Source organism: Pongo pygmaeus, chromosome 16 (assembly GCF_028885625.2).
Source record: "Pongo pygmaeus isolate AG05252 chromosome 16, NHGRI_mPonPyg2-v2.0_pri, whole genome shotgun sequence".
NCBI classification, from domain to species: domain Eukaryota; kingdom Metazoa; phylum Chordata; class Mammalia; order Primates; family Hominidae; genus Pongo; species Pongo pygmaeus.
Window position 1 is genome coordinate 37,982,844 of NC_072389.2, and position 17,914 is coordinate 38,000,757.

The following is a 17,914-nucleotide window of genomic DNA, read 5'->3' on the forward strand; positions in this document are numbered from 1 at the left end:
ACTCTATCATTCAGGCTTTCAGGTGAATGGCGTAACATAGTGACTCAAAAAACCTACCCGCTGCCATCCATGAAGAGTGAGCGTCTACACCCATCTTGACTGGAACCATGAACATATGCACCCAGAGGTTCTCTTAGATGAACAAGGGTCTAACACACATGGCAGATGATTTGCCCAGAGATGCCTAGATGCCTGATTTCTAGTCCTGTGTCCTTTCCCTTGAAATAATTATTCCAGCAAAGATGTACATCCCTAATTAGTCATATTGCAACAAGGGAATAGCCTTTAAGATCTGAGAATCAAATTCACTTGGAATTTGGGGTGGTAAAGGCCTTTTGACTTCCTCTTCTCCTAAAAAATTAGCCCCAAATTATGAGACCTAATGATTTGAAAGATAAAATCTATCTTCCATAAAACTAGGGGAGCCCTTTAAGTTTTAAAACAGAAAATGTGAAGTTGGAGGACTGGTAAATTCCTAGGTATGGCTGTGGGAGGCAGAATGCCAGACATAGATGAATAAGAGGCATCCTGTGTTGGGAGAGGCAGGAATGGTTAAGAAGCTAAATAGAAATGAACTGTTTCAAAGTCGGCATATGGGGCAACTAGGTGCATGATCTATAATTCCATCTACTACAATCAGGTAGCATAGTTTCTTTTTATTACTGATTGGTAAGAATTCCACAAACATTTTGGGTAACAATTCTTATTTAGCTATATGTATTACAAATGTCTTCAAGCACGTGGCTTATCTTTTTATACCTTCAAGGTGTCTTGATGAGCAAGAGTTCATGTCAATGATTTTATTTTAATGTAGTCACATTATTTGTTTTGTGCTTTCCATGTCTTTTCCATATGAGGGCAAAAGATAGGCTCCTATATTATTTTCAAAAATTATTAAATTTTTCCTTTCTCATTTTTACATCTGGCATTGTCTTTTATTCATGAAGTGAGGTAGGGATCCATTTTCCTTTTTTTGCCATGTATATTCAATTTTTAAAATACTTTTATTCATAGTCAATTTTGCCCACTGATCTGGGATACCACATTTGTCATGTATTAATTTCCATATATGCACAGATTTGCTTCTGAGCTCTCAATTATTTTCACTCCTTATTTATTTACTTATTTTTCCCTGTGACAATTACTGCCATACTATAGCCACTCTACTAGCTCTTATTACCTTATTTTCCTTTATATGAGGTAGAATATCTCCCACTTAGTTTTCTTTTGGAGTTGTTTTTTGAACATTTGTTCTTGCATGCAAATTTTTAGAATAAGCTTGTTAAATTCCAAGTAATTCTTAGATTTTGATTGAAATGACTTTGAAACTAGAAATTTGGGAAAAATTAACATCTTTATAATATTGGCTTTCCCATTCATGAAGAGAATTATGTCTCTCTTTTTATTTAGGTCTACTTTAATGCTTTCAGTAAAGTTTAATAATTTTCTACACTGACTCGACTATATTTGCTTAGATTTATTCTTATTTTATGTCCCTCTAATGATATTTTTATTTTCCAACTTAATAGTGTATAAAAATGCAATTGATTATTGTGTATTGATCTCATATCTACTAGGTTTATTCTCTCATTTTTTTAATTTGTCAATACAGATTTTCTATGCTGAAAAATCACAATTCATGGTTTCATTTCTTCCTTTCCAATATATTTTATTTGATTTCTTTGCCTTATTACACTTGCTTAGATTAAATAAAGGAGGTAGAAATGTGTATCATATTCCTATTTCATACTGATCTCAAAAAGAAAGCTTTCGAATTTTCACCAAATATGCCTTTGTCACATGCCTGCTTCGTGGACACTCCTTTTGAGGCTAAAGCTATTCCCTTACAATCCTAGTTATAAAATTTCATTATAAATCATAATCATATTTAATCAAATATTTTCCCATAATCTTTTAATTATATAGTTCCCCCTTTAATCTATTCACATTTTAATTATTTATAAAAAGCATTTACTAATTTTGAATCAAATTTGCCAGTCTGGAATAAATCAGTTAATCATCAAACATTTTTTATATATTTCCGGATTTCATTTGCTAATATTCTGGTTAAGATCTTCATATCTATGAGAGAAATTGTCCTGTAGTTTCTTTTACTTCCTGCCCTTGTCTGGTTGTGCTATCAAGATTATATATACTAGTCTTGAGTTTAATATGATTTTCTATTCTCTAATATTTTGTGTAAGAAAGACATGCTTAGTGTAATAAAATAAGCTGGATCTCGCATTTTGTGTGACGATTTTAAACTACTATAATTTAATTAACCTTAATATTTATGGAACCATTCAGGTGTTCTACTTCTTGACTGTTTTGATCATTCACATTCTTCTAGAAAATTATTTCGTATTATTTTCATTTATTGGCAAAAATTTGTTCATGGTATTGTATTATACATTTCTATTGCATCTGTAGTTACATTCACTTTTACTTTCTTAATATTACTTATGCTTGTTTAGCTCATCTTGTAAAAAGTTTTTGAATGTTATTCTTTTTTTTAAAGAAGAAACTTTTGTCTTTAATTGATGTTCTCTACTTAACTTAAAAAATTCCATTCTCATCTTTTAAAATGTATGAGGTTAAACCACAGAAAATTGCAAATATTTGACCATATTTAATCTGTAAAAATGGCTTTTTCCTGTTGTTCAACCTAATATTTCCTTTTAATTTCTTTGATTTATTTGTATTTTTCTAGTTATTGACTTAAGGCACTTAATTGATTTTTGATCTATCTTTTACTTTTCTAATATAAATACTCATGACTATACATTTCAGCTACATCCTATGAGTCTTGTTATCAGTATTTTTGTTTTTTGCTGTTAAGTGTTTTTTAAATTCCATTATAATTACTTTCTTAACTCTATTTATTTATGGGTGTGATCATACATTTTTAAAAATAAGGAAGTTTTTCCCATTTTAAAATTCATATGGAACCAAAAAGAGCCCAAATAGCCAAGGCAACCCTAAGCAAAAAGAACAAAGCTGGAGGCATCACACTACTGACTTCAAACTATACTACAGGGCTACAGTAACCAAAAGAGCATGGTACTAATACAAGAACAAACACATAGACCAAGTGAACAGAACAGAGAACCTATTCACTGCCACCAATAAGATGGCACACCTACAACTATCTGACCTTTGACAAACTTGACAAAAACAAGCAATAGAGAAAGGACTCCCTATTCAATAAACGGTTCTAGGATAACCGGCTAGCCATATGGAGAAGACTGAAAGTGGCCCCTTTTCCTTACACCATATACAAAAATGAACTCAAGATGGATTAAACATTTAAATGTAAACCCAAAACTATAAAAACTCTAAAAGACAACCTGGGCAATACCATTCAGGACACAGGCACAGGCAAAGATTTCATGATGAAAATGCCAAAAGCAATTACAACAAAAGCAAAAATTAACATATGGGATGTAATTAAACTAAAGAACTCCTACACAGCAAAAGAAACTATCAACAGAGTAAACAGACAACCTACAGAATGGGAGAAAAACTTTGCAAACTATGCATTTGACAAAGGTTGAATATCTAGCATCTATAAGGAACTGAAACAAATGTACAAGAAAAAAACAACCCCATTAAAAAGTGGGCAAAGGACATGAACAGACACTTTTCAAAAAAAGACATGCGTGAGGCCAAAAAGCATATATATATATTTAAAAAAGCTCAACTTCACTGGCCATTAGAGAAAAATGCAAATCAAAACCACAATGAGATACCGTCTTACACCAGTCAGAATGGCTATTATTAAAAAGTAAAAAAATAACATGCTGGCAAAGCTGTGGAGAAAAAGGAATGCTTTTACACTGTTGGTGGGAGAGTAAATTAGTTCAACTATCGTGAAAGACAATGTGGCGATTAATCAAAGACCTACAGACAGAACTGCCATTAGACCCAGCAATCCTGTTACTGGGTATACACCCAAAGGAATATAAGTCATTCTGTTATAAACACACATGCACATGTATGTTCATTAAAACACCATTCACAATAGCAAAGACATGGAATCAACCTATAGATGCCCATCAATGACAGACTGGATTAAAAAACTGTGGTACATATACACTATGGAATACCATGCAGCCATAAAATAAAATGAGATCATGTCCTTTGCAGGCACATGGATGGAGCTGGGGGCCATAATCCTTAGTAAACTAACATAGGAACAGAAAACCACATACTACATTTTTTCACTTGTAAGTGGCAGCTAAATGATGAGAACCCATGGACATATAAAGGAGAGCAACATACACTGGGGCCTATTAGAAGGTGGAGGGTGGGAGGAGGTTGAGTATCAGGAAAAATAACCAATGGGTACTAGGCTTAATACCTGGGTGACGAAATAATCTATACAACAAACCCCCATGACACAACTTTATCTATGTAAAAACCTGCACGTGTACCCCTGGACTTAAAAGTTTAAAAAATGTAGTTTTCTTGCGATAGTTTACTGAGAATGATGATTTCCAATTTCATCCATGTCCCTACAAAGGACGTGAACTCATCATTTTTTATGGCTGCATAGTATTCCATGGTGTATATGTGCCACATTTTCTTCATCCAGTCTATCATTGTTGGACATTTGGGTTGGTTCCAAGTCTTTGCTATTGTGAATAATGCCGCAATGTATACATATGTAACTTACCTGCACATTGCGCACATGTACCATAAAACCTAAAGTATAATAATAATAATAATAATAATAATAAAAGAAAAAAAAAGTATTTTCAATACTGTTAGTTATCTTTTTGTTATTGACACATGATTCCTAACTTAATTTCATTTTGATTTGCAGATGTGATCTGTATAAAAATTTCTTGAAATTTTATTGAGATTTGGAGAACTTTTGCTTTTTTTTTAAAGTCTTACTATTGCTTGACTTTTTATATTCTATTCATGCATTATGTTGATAAAATTTAATCAAGTACTGTATGAAAGTTAATGCAGTGTATTTGTTAATAAAGAAACCAACGTAAAATAACATTATATTTTAAGAGTCTCACGTTACCAAAATCAGTCATTCTACATATGTTTATTTATTTATAGACTATCATGCTCTACAGATTTAAAAAGGTGATATTATGTTACCTGCCAATAGCTGACATTCTTAAAATTGTACCACAAACACAGGTTACCATGAAAGCCAAATACAAATAGAACTAGAAAATGGAGATACATTTCATAAACTTTTTGTTGTATTGGGTGGTTTTTTCTTGGTACACACTGAAGGAATTCATCTCTGAGAATCTGGCTAAAATTTATTTGCTTTAACTGTATAGCTGTGCCCCAGTGGGACACACACACACACCCGAACAGGGGAAATAGATTTTAATTAGCAGCCCCTGGAGTCCAGGAACCATAAGTGAATGAGAGATGAGGCTTCTGGTTAAAATTCAACCTCTTGCTTTCCTTTGGGATGACACTGAGGTATGTTTCATTATTCTTATTCCCACTCCTGATAGTGGCAATGATGGTGGGTAATAGCATGGTGGAAGCACCATTGATGTGCCAAGCCCCAGGCCAAAACATTTCACATACTATATTTTAATTTTCACAACCACCTTTGAAGTAGACATTAATATTATTCTTTCTTTACAGATTAGAAAACTGTACAAAGTGGCCTTAGAAAGATGAAGGGACTTGCTGCCCCGTGAATGACGACTCAGCCAGGCCTGTGGGATTCCAGAAGCCTCTGCTGCCCTACCACACTACCACCTTCCATACTTAGTCTAGTGGTGACTCTCACCACACTGGGCATGCTAGAGAAGGCAGCTGGTCAGAAACTGGAGCTCAGCCCTCTGCTACAGCCTTGTCACTGGCATCCTATTGCTCTGAGGCAAACGCCCAGATCTCAGCTTGATCTTGAATTCATAGGTATGAACTCTCTGTGCAGGTCTGTGAGTTCTACCTTCTTTTTCATGCACCTTCAGCCTCAGATGCTCATCCTTTCCTGCAGTGGCAACTGAATGGCTGGGTTTTATAGGGCTAAGTTTTTCAGATACTTCCACACCCCAAGAGTAAATGTATACACAACAAAAACATCATCATGGCCCAGTCTCTCCAATGTCTTACTAAAGCATTCTAAACATAGTATGCTTTAGGCGTTTTATTGCTACATTCTGGATCACATTCTTCTCCAAGCAACCATCCCAACGTCTCATTTTTTCCATTAGTAAGATGATTATATACAGAGTGATCTATTTATAATGAGCCCCAGCTCAAGCAGTATAGCTTTCAGTTGGCCTCATTTTATATAAATCTTTCTTTGTTAATTAATGTGTCTTATCCCAGGGTTGCAAGGAACATTTATGTTCCTGAATTGGACAGGAAGGAAGCAACCACACCCAAGGTGAAGGCTCCAAAATCTTTAGAGTCAATATGAATGTAATAACCGTTTGAAAACAAAGTTTAAAAGCTGGTTTTTGTGCATATTTTAAACTAAGGAAGTTGTACAAGAGAGTCCACAAGAGAGTAAAAAGTGATGTGATAATTAGGCCATGAATTAACCCCCTGGTACTTGCAGCTCTGTACTATTTATAAAGACCTCCTTCTCACCTCCTAAGATATTTTGGACATGCAAAATGCCTAATGTGACTAATAAGGCACCTAGCATGAAAGTTAATTAATGAAAATGAAAACACTAAAACTCAGGTTATTTAGTAACAAGGGCCTGGAGCCAGATCCCAATTAAACTACTCTTGTGGCGAAGGGAGGGATCAAAATGCCCAATAGGTTCCATCTGGCTGCTTCTGTGGGTCAATGTAGAGCCTCACGTCCGTGTCAAATTAGCTTTTCCACCCTCTTCTTTCCCTTGCAGTGAGGAGCTAAAGGCAGTCCTCCCCACACTGTACTGGGGAAGTCCCAGGCTCTCCCACTCACATATAAGGGGCTTGGCGGCTAAGAAATCCAGCTGGAAGCAAGCGAGTATGATTTGATTCACCCGCTCTTCACAGTCCAATCCCTTTTGTCATTCACTCCACTGAAGGGGCCCCCTAAACCTCCAATCCCATTTGTACCCCACCTAGGAGATCTGATAATGGTCCTGGCAGAGCTGTGGCTTTTCGTAACTTCTGGCAGGGGCCTCGCTGACCCATAACATGACGACACACATGATTTCTTCTCATACTGTCTTTGTAAATTGACCATGGCTAACCTTGCTGCCCTAATCAGATCAATCAGAATAACATTTTTTTAGCTGCTGCACACAGGAAGCCTCCTGGGCTGAGGCGTAACTCAGAGTCAGGCTGCGATACAGAAGGCGGATTTTTGAATTTCCAATGGTCTCAGGTTTCCTTTGCTTTTATCACAGTTGGTGAGCTTTGTAAGGTCCGTGTTTACAGCCATGCAAATTAGCCTCAGCTGGAGGGAAATCAGGTCAGGTCTAAATGAAATGAAGCTCTGGGTCAAAAGTATTTTATCAAAAATTGGAAGTGTGGCCATAGCACTGGGGTCCAGCCAGACTATCCTAGGAAGTGGACAGTTTTGTTTGGTGTAACCTGAGCTCCAGGCCTCTGGACCATGGAAACTCTGTTAGGAGATGGAGGGAAAAATGGTGGAGGGCCACCCCAGCACAACGGGGGCTGGCCAGTTCCACCACTGGCTGCTGCCGCCAAATGCATTTCTGTTATGTAAGGACAACTGCAAAGAGAGAATATCGCATACTGGAAGGTGGGAATATTGTGGTTTGAGTCTGGTTTGCAGTATATCCCATGCCACTCATTGACTAGGCAAAAATCTAAATTCACTGTTTCAATCTTATACACACTCAGTTTAAAAATGTGTATGGGAACGTATCCACATTCAGTTAACTTCTGAGATTCTGCATCTGGAAAGCATATTTGGAAATTTTTACTCCAGATGCCATGTTAGGTATAAAAGTTAAGGTCAGAGGGATTACATGACTGGACGTACAACAACTACAACAACTAATAGTTACCTTCAAGACGAGATCTCTGGCTCCTAATTTCCACTGCAGTTTTCTCTATCATATTTCCAGTACTTCAATACCCCCAGTACATAAAAAAACTTGGTTTGTTTAAAAATAACTCTCCAATATATATACCTTACATTTGGGGAATTATTAAAATCAAAACAATTATTTCCTGAACCCCCATGTACCTATGGCTCATACAATATGCTACTGATGGTTTGAGACAGCTCTTCTATCTGATTAGGCCTGGATCTGAGTGCTAAGATATTGCTCAATGTGTGATACCCTCATCTATCTGCCTTCTAAAAATAAAATGAAAGTTGGCAGATCTTGAGTGTCTTCATCTGCAAAGAAGTAATGACCAGATCCTTGGAATTCATATAATTAAAGTTTATCTTTTGACAGATGAAAAACCTGAGATCGGAGAATTTAAAGGACTTGTTCAGGATTCGATATTTGGTTAGGGTCAGAGTCGGAATTAGAAATTATGTTTACTGACACCAAAGGCTGGCACTTTTTTCACTATACAATGACCAAGAAATAAAATTCAGGCTTAGCCAAGTGAATTTAAAGTCAGAACTTGCAGTTAAATGCAGACGAATGCCCATTTGTCAAGTAATTAACAACACAAGGCTGGGCACAGTGGCTCACGCCTGTTATCCCAGCACTTTGGGAGGTCAAGGTGGGCGGATCACTTGAGGTCAGGAGTTGGAGGTCAGCCTGGCCAACATGGTGAAACCCCATCTCTACTAAAAATACAAAAATTAGCCAGGCGTGGTAGCGTGTACCTGTAGCCCCAGCTACTCTGGAGGCTGAGGCACGAGAATTGCTTGATGAACCTGAGAGGTGGAGGTTGCAGTGACTAGGCAACAGAGTGAGACTTTTTGTCTCAAAACAAACAAAACAATAAGCTCTGGGGATGTTGCTGGAAACATTCCTTTGCTCTTTAGAACTATGTGGTACTACACAAGTTGCCCAAACCCTCTAAACTCCAGTTTTCTCATGTATAAAACAGGAACAACAATAGGAACCGTCTCACTGGGTTTTCGAAGATCAAATTAGTTAATATATGACAGGCACTTAACCAAAACTCCTCATTTAGCAGTGGCACTACTAGTGATATCTTTATTTTTTAATCTCCACTTGAACGACATCAAATAAATCCAAGGTCATTGAGACTTCTTTGTTCATATTAAGCATGTGCCTGTGAGGGCATGTGCAGGGGCTGTTTTGACTATCACGTACATGGGAGATGTGTGTATTTTGCAAAGCACTTACAAGTTCAGCTTCAAAAGCATCCATGTGACCTGGACTTGCAACCTAAGTATACATATATGATCTTTCCCTATTCTCGTTACATCTTCACATACTGCTAGCTTGGAACTGAAGGCCAGAGGACTCACTATCACCATCAAGGTCCCAAGCACAGGCACTCAGCCTCCTCCTGTTGTCCAGCTCCAACCCATAACACAATCTCAGAAAACGGCCTGGATTGAGGATAAATGAATGAGATTCAGGAAAATATAGGCGAGACTTCAAAACTTTCCTCAACAAGAAGATAAATATTTTTTAAAGCACAAATATTTAGAATGGTTCTCTCATAGCATATCCTGTACTTCTTTGTGTTTTCCAAACAGATAACCCCAAATCTATATTCAAATAAATTTTTGCTTTTCACTCTCTTCAGATATTGAAGATTTTAAAGATGTGTGTGTGTGTGTGTGTGTGTGTGTGTGTGTGTGTGTGTGTGTGTGTGTGTGTGTGCGCGCGCGCGCACACGTGTCTGTGTGGGTGGTGAGAAGGGAATTCCAGAATCAGTCCCAAAGAGGCTAACTCTAATATTTCATATATTTTTATACTGCAATCATTCATTCTAAGCACTGGAACCATGGCTACTAATGATTTTTATTCTGCTAATACCTTCACGTCTTTCTAATATGCAATTGACTCCCAATACTCTGTGTGGGTAATTTGATGTGAAATTTGGCCTCATGGTCCACAATACAGAGATATAAGAAGACTAAAGAGAGAGCTGAGGGGCAGTTACTCTCTTCCAGGTTCCCATTCTTGGGGTTCTAGGATCCATGCGACTTTTATCTTCATATCTCAGCATTCTAAGGTGCCCTCTTGTGGTGTGGGGTAGGAAAAGAGCATCTTAAATGCAGCTGGCTGGAGACACAAATCCAGATTAAGTTACTGTTTAACAGCCAACAAGAGAAACATGGTTGAACTCCAAGAATAATACTCAGATTCAACATTCTGAAAGAATCATTGATATTCATATTTGAAAAGTCCTAACCACCTTTTTTTTTAAAAAAAAAATAAGCAAATAAAATAAACGTACAACTTAACTTTTGGGGCTGTCTCATTTCCAAATAAATTCACAAGGTGGAATTTTTGTAAACTGGTGCCTGTCATGGAGCTCCTGTTTCCTTTCAGTAAATGTGGCCAGTCAGGAGTCCTTAAACTGAAGAACAGGAAAGCCCTGATCATTCCAGATATCACTCAAGAAATCGGGACAGAGCGCTAATTTAGGCCCCCAGGTCATATATTAGTACAATCAACACATGGGTAAGTTATTTCACTCACTTCTATAGATGATAATCCCTAACCCCACTGCTCATTTGTCAACACGTGAAAAATGTAAAGGGGTAGACAAACTTATCGCCACCCCCTATATAAAAAAACTAATGCACATACCTTACACCAAGGGAGCCCAGAGAAATTATCTTTGTACACCAAAGCTGAAATAATATAAACTTGGAAAGCAACAGGTTATGAAAACCCTATAAATTTATGTTCAGGCTTCCAAACAATGTTCTTCTTCCACCCTTCTCCCCTCCCTAATAAACTGAGACACAAAGTCTGGGATTTGAGAATTACAGCTATGATCCTTGCCAAAGTGACCAAATTACAATCAATGCTGAAGGCTTTTGGCACCACAAAGTTTCAACAGACTAGTGTCTGCTGAACCATCACAACCCCCTTCCCCCAAAGTGCTTGGGGAACAGCCATTATCTCATTAATTCTTAAGAAATATCTATTAAAAAGACAGAGAGACAGAGAGGGAGAGGGGGAGAGAGGAATGCTTTTACATATCTTACAGAAGAGGAAACAAACAGAGATGATTTATAATTTAGTCAGATCATGGCATCTCAAAAAAGAAGGAATATTGGCAGATCATGCTGATTTTCAGAATGTTGTTGGGCAAGTTTAAAACACAATTGGAAAGTTTATCAGAGCAGCTCTTTTTTTTTTTTTTTTTTAACAGGAACCAGGAGAAAGAATCACAGACAATGAAGGTGGATTTCTGGCTCCTTGTCAAGGTGCTGACCTACCTTGCTCAGGAACAAATGTCACTTAGAGACAGTGTAAATATGACATATTGACAGGGGAAACTCTTTATCTTTCAGTGAAAAGAGACTATACAAACATGACATGAACTACTAGATATCCGAATGTATCACTAAAGGAAGTTGTGGGATATTTCCATGAATATCAACAAACAAGAATGACCTAGAGATTCCCATTTGCAAATAGTTTTAGGAATTGACACACTAATGCTTTAAGACCTTAAAAACCTCGGGAATCAAAGATGTTTAAGAATTTCTTTCCAAAGCTTTCACATTAGTTCATAAACTAAGAGATTAATGCAAAGAATACTTAACGTATTCTTATGATTTCATATTATCCTTGTAATAACCATATTAAGGGGGTGTTATTCCCAATTTTGTAGAGAAGAAATCAGTGTGAGAAGGGTTAAATGACTTTTTCTGAATGTTATGAAAGAAAAAAATAAGAGATAGTAGCAAGTGGTGGTGGTTCCATTGAGAGCTGGTATCTTGAGCTCTGGTTCTTAATTTGGTTACTGCTATGTTTGTCGTGGCAGACTGGTCTAGTATCACAAATGAGAATGGCACCTACCTAAGTATGCAATAGAAATTTGTAATAATTAGTAATAAATTTATTTTATTATAGCTAACATTTTAAATGGAATTGATAAGGTCAAAGAAAAACACCAGCTCCAAATCTATATATGCCTTTTGCTGGAGTTACATAGAAAGCACATCTTTTTACTCAAAGATTTGGCTTCCTCTTGGAAGACTCTGAAGAAAACCGTGGATAATTACACAATGTAGGAAATACTTTGGATATGCAGAAGTGTGGCTATATTTTGTTGATGTTTTTAATAATGGCTACTCTCATTCATAAACTTCAAATAAATCACCCCAATAAAAGTTGATGCTATCAACAAGGTGGCAAGTTACCATTTAAACAAAGGGGAAATGCAGACACATGCTGATGAACAAGTGTTCATCATCATCAATGTTTTCCCAGTTAAAGGTGTACAAACCCCTACAAGTCACTTTCTCTTTCTCGGTCTTAGTTTCTTATGTGCCACATGAGAGAACTAAGATGATGGATAAGATTTCTTCTAATTCCTAGACTACATGATATTACAGAACAGGATCCCTGCCTAGTTTGAGAAGATATACATATACATACATGCTTACTTTAAACAAGTGCCAGTGATATGAAATTTAAATACTATTTTAGTAGCTGAAGCTAGAAATTAGTATCTGAGTTCCACAGACTCTTGATCATTCTGTCCGTTACTTCAGAAATACAAATGTGAAATGTGCTGAGGGATGAGGACCAGCTCTATTTAAGGGATATTCATGGCCGGGTGCAGTGGCTCACGCCTGTAATCCCAACACTTTGGGAGGCCGAGGCAGGTGGATCACCTGAGGTCAGGAGTTTGAGACTGGCCTGGACAATGTGGTGAAACCCCGTCTCTACTAAAAATATAAAAATTAGCTGGGCGTGATGGTGGGTGCCTGTAATCCCAGCTACCTCGGAGGCTGAGGCAGGAGAATCGGCTTGAACCCGGGTGGTGGGGGTTGCAGTGAGCCGAGATCGCACCATTGCACTCCAGCCTGGGCGACAACAGTGAAACTCTGTCTCAAAAAAAAAAAAAAGATATTCATATTCATATTCACGTTTCAATGCTGGCTGAGGCCCTATAGCCAAGATTCAGAATCCTGGATTTTGAAATCCAGTCATGTACCCAGCAGTTTCTCTTGTTCAGTCATTATAAAAAGACCTATTTGGCAAGTATCCTCCTGGTCTTCTCATATGGGAACCATTCCATGATCCATGATCCAGCTGAAGGAGTTGGCCTTCAATGCTGAAACTGCTCAGCTGCTCATCACCTCTAAAACCACTTTCATTTTCAAGAGGAAAGAAAACAAACATCTGACTCTCAGAAGAGACCAAGGGATCCGTCTTGATGCTGGAGATCTGGCCACAGGCGTGGAGGAAAGATCATGGGAAGCAGGTTTGGAGTTTTCTGGCATCAATTCAGCTTGCTATTTTCTTTAAAACTTAAAACCTCAGCTCCAAGGTAGGACACAAAGCTCACTGAAAACTCTAAGCTGCATATTACCACGAAGCCCAGTAGACCCAATTTTTTGCCTCCACTTACAGAGAAAAGCAAGCACTACCCAACTTTACAGATTTCATGGGGCAATGGCAACCACCCTGTTCAGAAAACTTAAAGAGTTTAAATGAAGTGTTATTTTCCCCCTCAGACAGAGAAACAAAATAAATGTATCAAGTACTAACTGCCTTAGTTAAAATCCTTTGTTGAACAGGCAAACTATTATAAGAAAAGAAATAAGAATAAATGACCAAATGCTTTGATGTTTTAAAAACAAATATTCATTCACCAAAACAGAAGTGAATAGTTCTATGAGTAAACAACATGTTTTCAAGCATCTGGAGAGAAACAAAAAGAGTAATAGCAATCTAAGAAGCAATAAAGAACAAAAGTAAGTTTAATACGATCCTGCATAAGAAAGCATTCAGAGGAGATTCTGGTTAGTCAGGGAAGTCTTCCTGAAAGAGGCAAACTGAAGTTGACTTTGGAATATAGAGATTTTCCTTTTGCCATTCAGGTAGAAACAAGTCTTCTGTTCCTATAGATGGCATTTAAAAAGCCAGCCTGGCTACAAAGCAGGCTTACCTCCATCTCATATGAATCTAATTGCATGGGAATACATTCTATGTAAATCAGCTGACCTTTTTTTGCCCGGATTTGTCTGGAACTTACTATTTGTATTAATCCATTTTCACACTGCTATAAAGATACTACCAACATGGCAGCAGGAGAGAGAGGGTGCGGTGAGAGCGACACCAGATACTTATGGAACAACCAAATCTCGTGAGAACTCATTCACTATCAGGACAACGGAAAGGGAAATCCACCCCCATGATTTAATCACCTCCCACCAGGTCCCTCCCTAGACATGTGGGTACAATTTGACATGAGATTTGGGTGGGGTCACAGGGCCAATTTATTAGAAAAATTCAAATTGTTCCATGCAATATAGCCTTTTAAAATTTTCCTTTAATACTTCTTTGGATATTTTTCTCAAGACAACACAATTACAGTGACCTTGAGAAACATTTTGATCATGATTTTTATCCATAATTGAAGTCAGTGGGAAAATCTGATTTGATTAACAGAAAACTGAATTCAGACATTTTCCTTTTTTCCCCTGTAATTTGCAGCTAATTTCATAATCATTACATTACTTGAGAAATGAACTGATGATGAACCCCACGATATAATTTAACAAGGAAAGGTAGCCTGGCATGGTGGCTCACGCCTGTAATCCCAGCACTTTGGGAGGGTGAGGTGGGCGGATCACCTGAGGTCAGAAGTTCGAGACCAACCTGGCCAACTTGGTGAAAACCTGTCTCTACTAAAAATACAAAATTAGCCGGGCATGATGGTGCATGCCTGTAATCCTAGCTATTTGGGAGGCTGAAGCAGGAGAATTGCTTGAACCCCAGAGGCAGAGGTTGCAGTGAGCCGAGATCACACCATTGCACTCCCGCCTAGATGACAAGAGTGAGACTCCGTCTCAAAAAAAAAAAAAAAAAAGGGCAGGGTTGATAGTATCATTCAACATTATACACTTTTCAAAACACTGCCTCAAACCTGCTTAGATGTGAATTTCACAACATATTGGTGGGTCACGTAGATTCAGATATTGTTAATCCTTTTTTTTTAGACGGAGTTTTGCTCTTGTTGCCCAGGCTGGGGTGCAATGCGGCAATCTCAGCTCACTGCAACCTCTGCCTCCCAGGTTGAAGCGATTCTCCTGCCTCAGCCTCCCGAGTAGCTGAGATTACAGGCACCTGCCACCACACCTGGCTAATATTTGTGTTTTTAGTAGAGACAGGGTTTCCCCAAATTGGCCAGGCTGGTGTCGAACTCCTGACCTCAGCTGATCCACCCACCTCGGCCTCCCAAAGTGCTAGGATTACAGGCATGAGCCACCGTACCCGGCCTGTTAATCCTTTTTTATAGAGAAGGGAAAATACAACAAGGAAGACAACCAGCCCAAGCTCACATAGCAAGTCAACAGCAGAACAGAGTACTATACTTTTTCCTCAACACCATTTCTGCTACTATTAAAAATAAGAAAAACTAACCAACCAAACAAAAATCCACTAAAACAGGGAAATGATAGCCGTGGTAGTAACAGTAGCAAAAACAGGAGTTGCTATCATATGTTGAGCACTGACAGTGAGCCAGGCAGTATGCTGAGCCTGATACATGGATTACCTCATTGAATAACTACTTAGAGAACATTATGAGTGGACATCATCTCAGGCTGTGGTGCAGGGACCCAGACACATAGTGAAAGGACCTAGTACCGTTGCCTCAGATCTCACAGTCAGTGTGTGGCAGAGGTGTGATTCATCCTCACGGTTGTCTCTGACTGCTTGACAGTCCTAAACTCATTCTTTTACAGAAAGCTGGTGCCTCTCAGTTTTTGAGTCCTTCAGTCACTACCCAGAAGCCACCGTCATAATGAGGTCTACCCTGAACACCCCATTTAAAATTGCAGACCTCACCCCCACCCTACTAAAGTCAACCCTCCTTCCCCTGCACTACTATGTGATTGACAGAGTTTGTGTTTAGTGTTTGTTAATATAAGCTCCACAGGGCAAGGATTTATTATTATTATTTTTTTTTACTTTTATTTTTTGCCCTCAACACATCCCAATGCCGTCCAACAGAGCTTTTTATACAATGGAAATGTTTTACATCTGTGCTATCCAACACAGCAGCCACTAGGCATAAGAACAAAATTGGAAAGTGGTTAGTGCAATTAAAGAACTAAATTATTTTATTTAATTTCATTATTTAATAGCCACATGTTACCCTACTGGACAGTGCAGGCCTGGAACAAATGCCTAGCACAGTAAACCCCTAGGAAATATTTGTTAAATGAATGAATTTATAAATAAAACGTATTTTCCATATAACCTGCAGACTACTTTCACTAACTACAAATTAAATTTTATTTTTATTTCAACAGAATTAATGGCTGAAAAAGTCCAGATTAAATTTTGAAAATTCAGAAGATATGGCCAAAATAGCAAGCACAGATTTCATGAACTATTGGCTCCCTTTGCCATCTGCCACTCAAAACCTTCTGAAACATTTCATGAAACCAGGGAAAGCACCAACAGCATGTAATGAATTCCCATGAATCTCACACACACACACACACACACACACACACACACACACAGAATATGTAATAAATTCCCATGATATACACACATATATGTATAGGTATGTGTGTATATATTATATATATATATATATACACACACCATTTCCCTGTATAATATATAATTACATCTTTGCCATAATCACTCAGTACCTTTTTGACCTTGTTTTTTTTCTCATAAGTCTCTGATAGAGGTTTTTTCTTCTGTTGAGTTGTGTCTTTGGAGAATAAATACTCAAATTCACTGGGGTCCTGAATGTCAGGTTCTTCTAAGGAGTCCCATAAGGTTGGTGTAGCATTTTGGCTTAAAAGAGAAAATGACAAGTTAACCATAAGAACCAAAACAGGAGAGAATGTAATACAATGAAATCTTTCTCTAATCCATTTTTTAATTTCATTTTTCTAAAAAAACACATAAAACTCTAATAACGCTTGGAGAAAAACTTTTTATGTTACGCGTTTGTTAAAGTCAAAATATACTATAGAACATTAAAACGCACACAGACGTATTTCCAAAAAAATAATTGTCAGGTACAATCAAAGATAGAGCTCTAGAGAAACTCCTTAGGACTAGAAATCCTGGGATTCGGATTCCTGGGGGCACCCAAGCTGCTCCTCCTTCAATCTGTGGCATTTCCATGATGTGTAAAAATGGGCGTCGTATAAAGGCTGAAAAGATAACCAATTTGAGACTGTGACAGGCTAATTCTGAAGGAGACTGAAAATGGAGTAACAAAGACCTGCCTCCTCTTTGGACTTTTTCAACTACTTTTAAATACAGTTTTTGGGATTCATGCAGGTAAACTCAGTGCAGCATCCTTAATATGTAAACAGGCTATGCCTATTTTAAAATACATGATTCATAGTATCTCAGTCCCCTAAACAATACTAACAACAAAAACCAACCAAAAACCTCCTCCATTGCACCTCATGGGATTTCAATTAAAGCAGCCATAGGGAAACTGGGCTGTTTTGTCTTCCAGAAACAAGAGCACCCTAGTTTTGAAGGGAAGAAAGAAAAGCTGTTGAGAATCAGGCGTAACAGAACAGCCTCTGTGAGCTGACTCCAGTGGTCACTCCTCAGGGTCCCCTCGGCCAGAACACATCTCCCAAATGTTTACTTTCTTAATTTCAAACACTATTAATGTCCACTGGTCAGGCATGGTAGCTCACATCTGTAATCCAAGCACTTTGGGAGGCTGAGGTGGGCAGATCACTTGGGGTCAGGAGTTCAAGACCAGCCTGGCCAACATGGTGAAACCCCATCTCTACTAAAAAATACAAAAAATTAGCTGGGCGTGGTGGTGGGCGCCTGTAATCCTAGCTACTTGGGAGGCTGAGGCAGGAGAATTGCTTGAAC

General features: G+C 38.0%; 1 protein-coding gene and 1 long non-coding RNA gene across 5 annotated transcripts in view; one reads left to right on the forward strand and one right to left on the reverse strand.

Annotated features, from left to right (window-relative positions):
• Positions 1 to 17,914, reverse strand: part of FMN1 (formin 1) — a 442,344-nt gene that overhangs the window by 189,498 nt on the left and 234,932 nt on the right. For all 3 annotated transcript variants that reach the window (XM_054450470.2, XM_054450471.2, XM_054450472.2), the window contains one exon: positions 16,708 to 16,858. In XM_054450470.2, the coding sequence (XP_054306445.1) occupies positions 16,708 to 16,858 (151 nt within the window). The remainder of the gene's footprint in view (positions 1 to 16,707; positions 16,859 to 17,914) is intronic.
• The window catches only part of LOC134738275 (uncharacterized), a 46,587-nt gene that overhangs the window by 23,889 nt on the left and 4,784 nt on the right, over positions 1 to 17,914 (forward strand). Inside the window, exons 2-3 of one of the 2 annotated variants that reach the window (XR_010123932.1) lie at positions 5,629 to 5,904; positions 11,232 to 11,286. This is a non-coding gene — a long non-coding RNA (uncharacterized LOC134738275). The remainder of the gene's footprint in view (positions 1 to 5,628; positions 5,905 to 11,231; positions 11,287 to 17,914) is intronic. The other variant, XR_010123931.1, reaches the window with a different exon arrangement.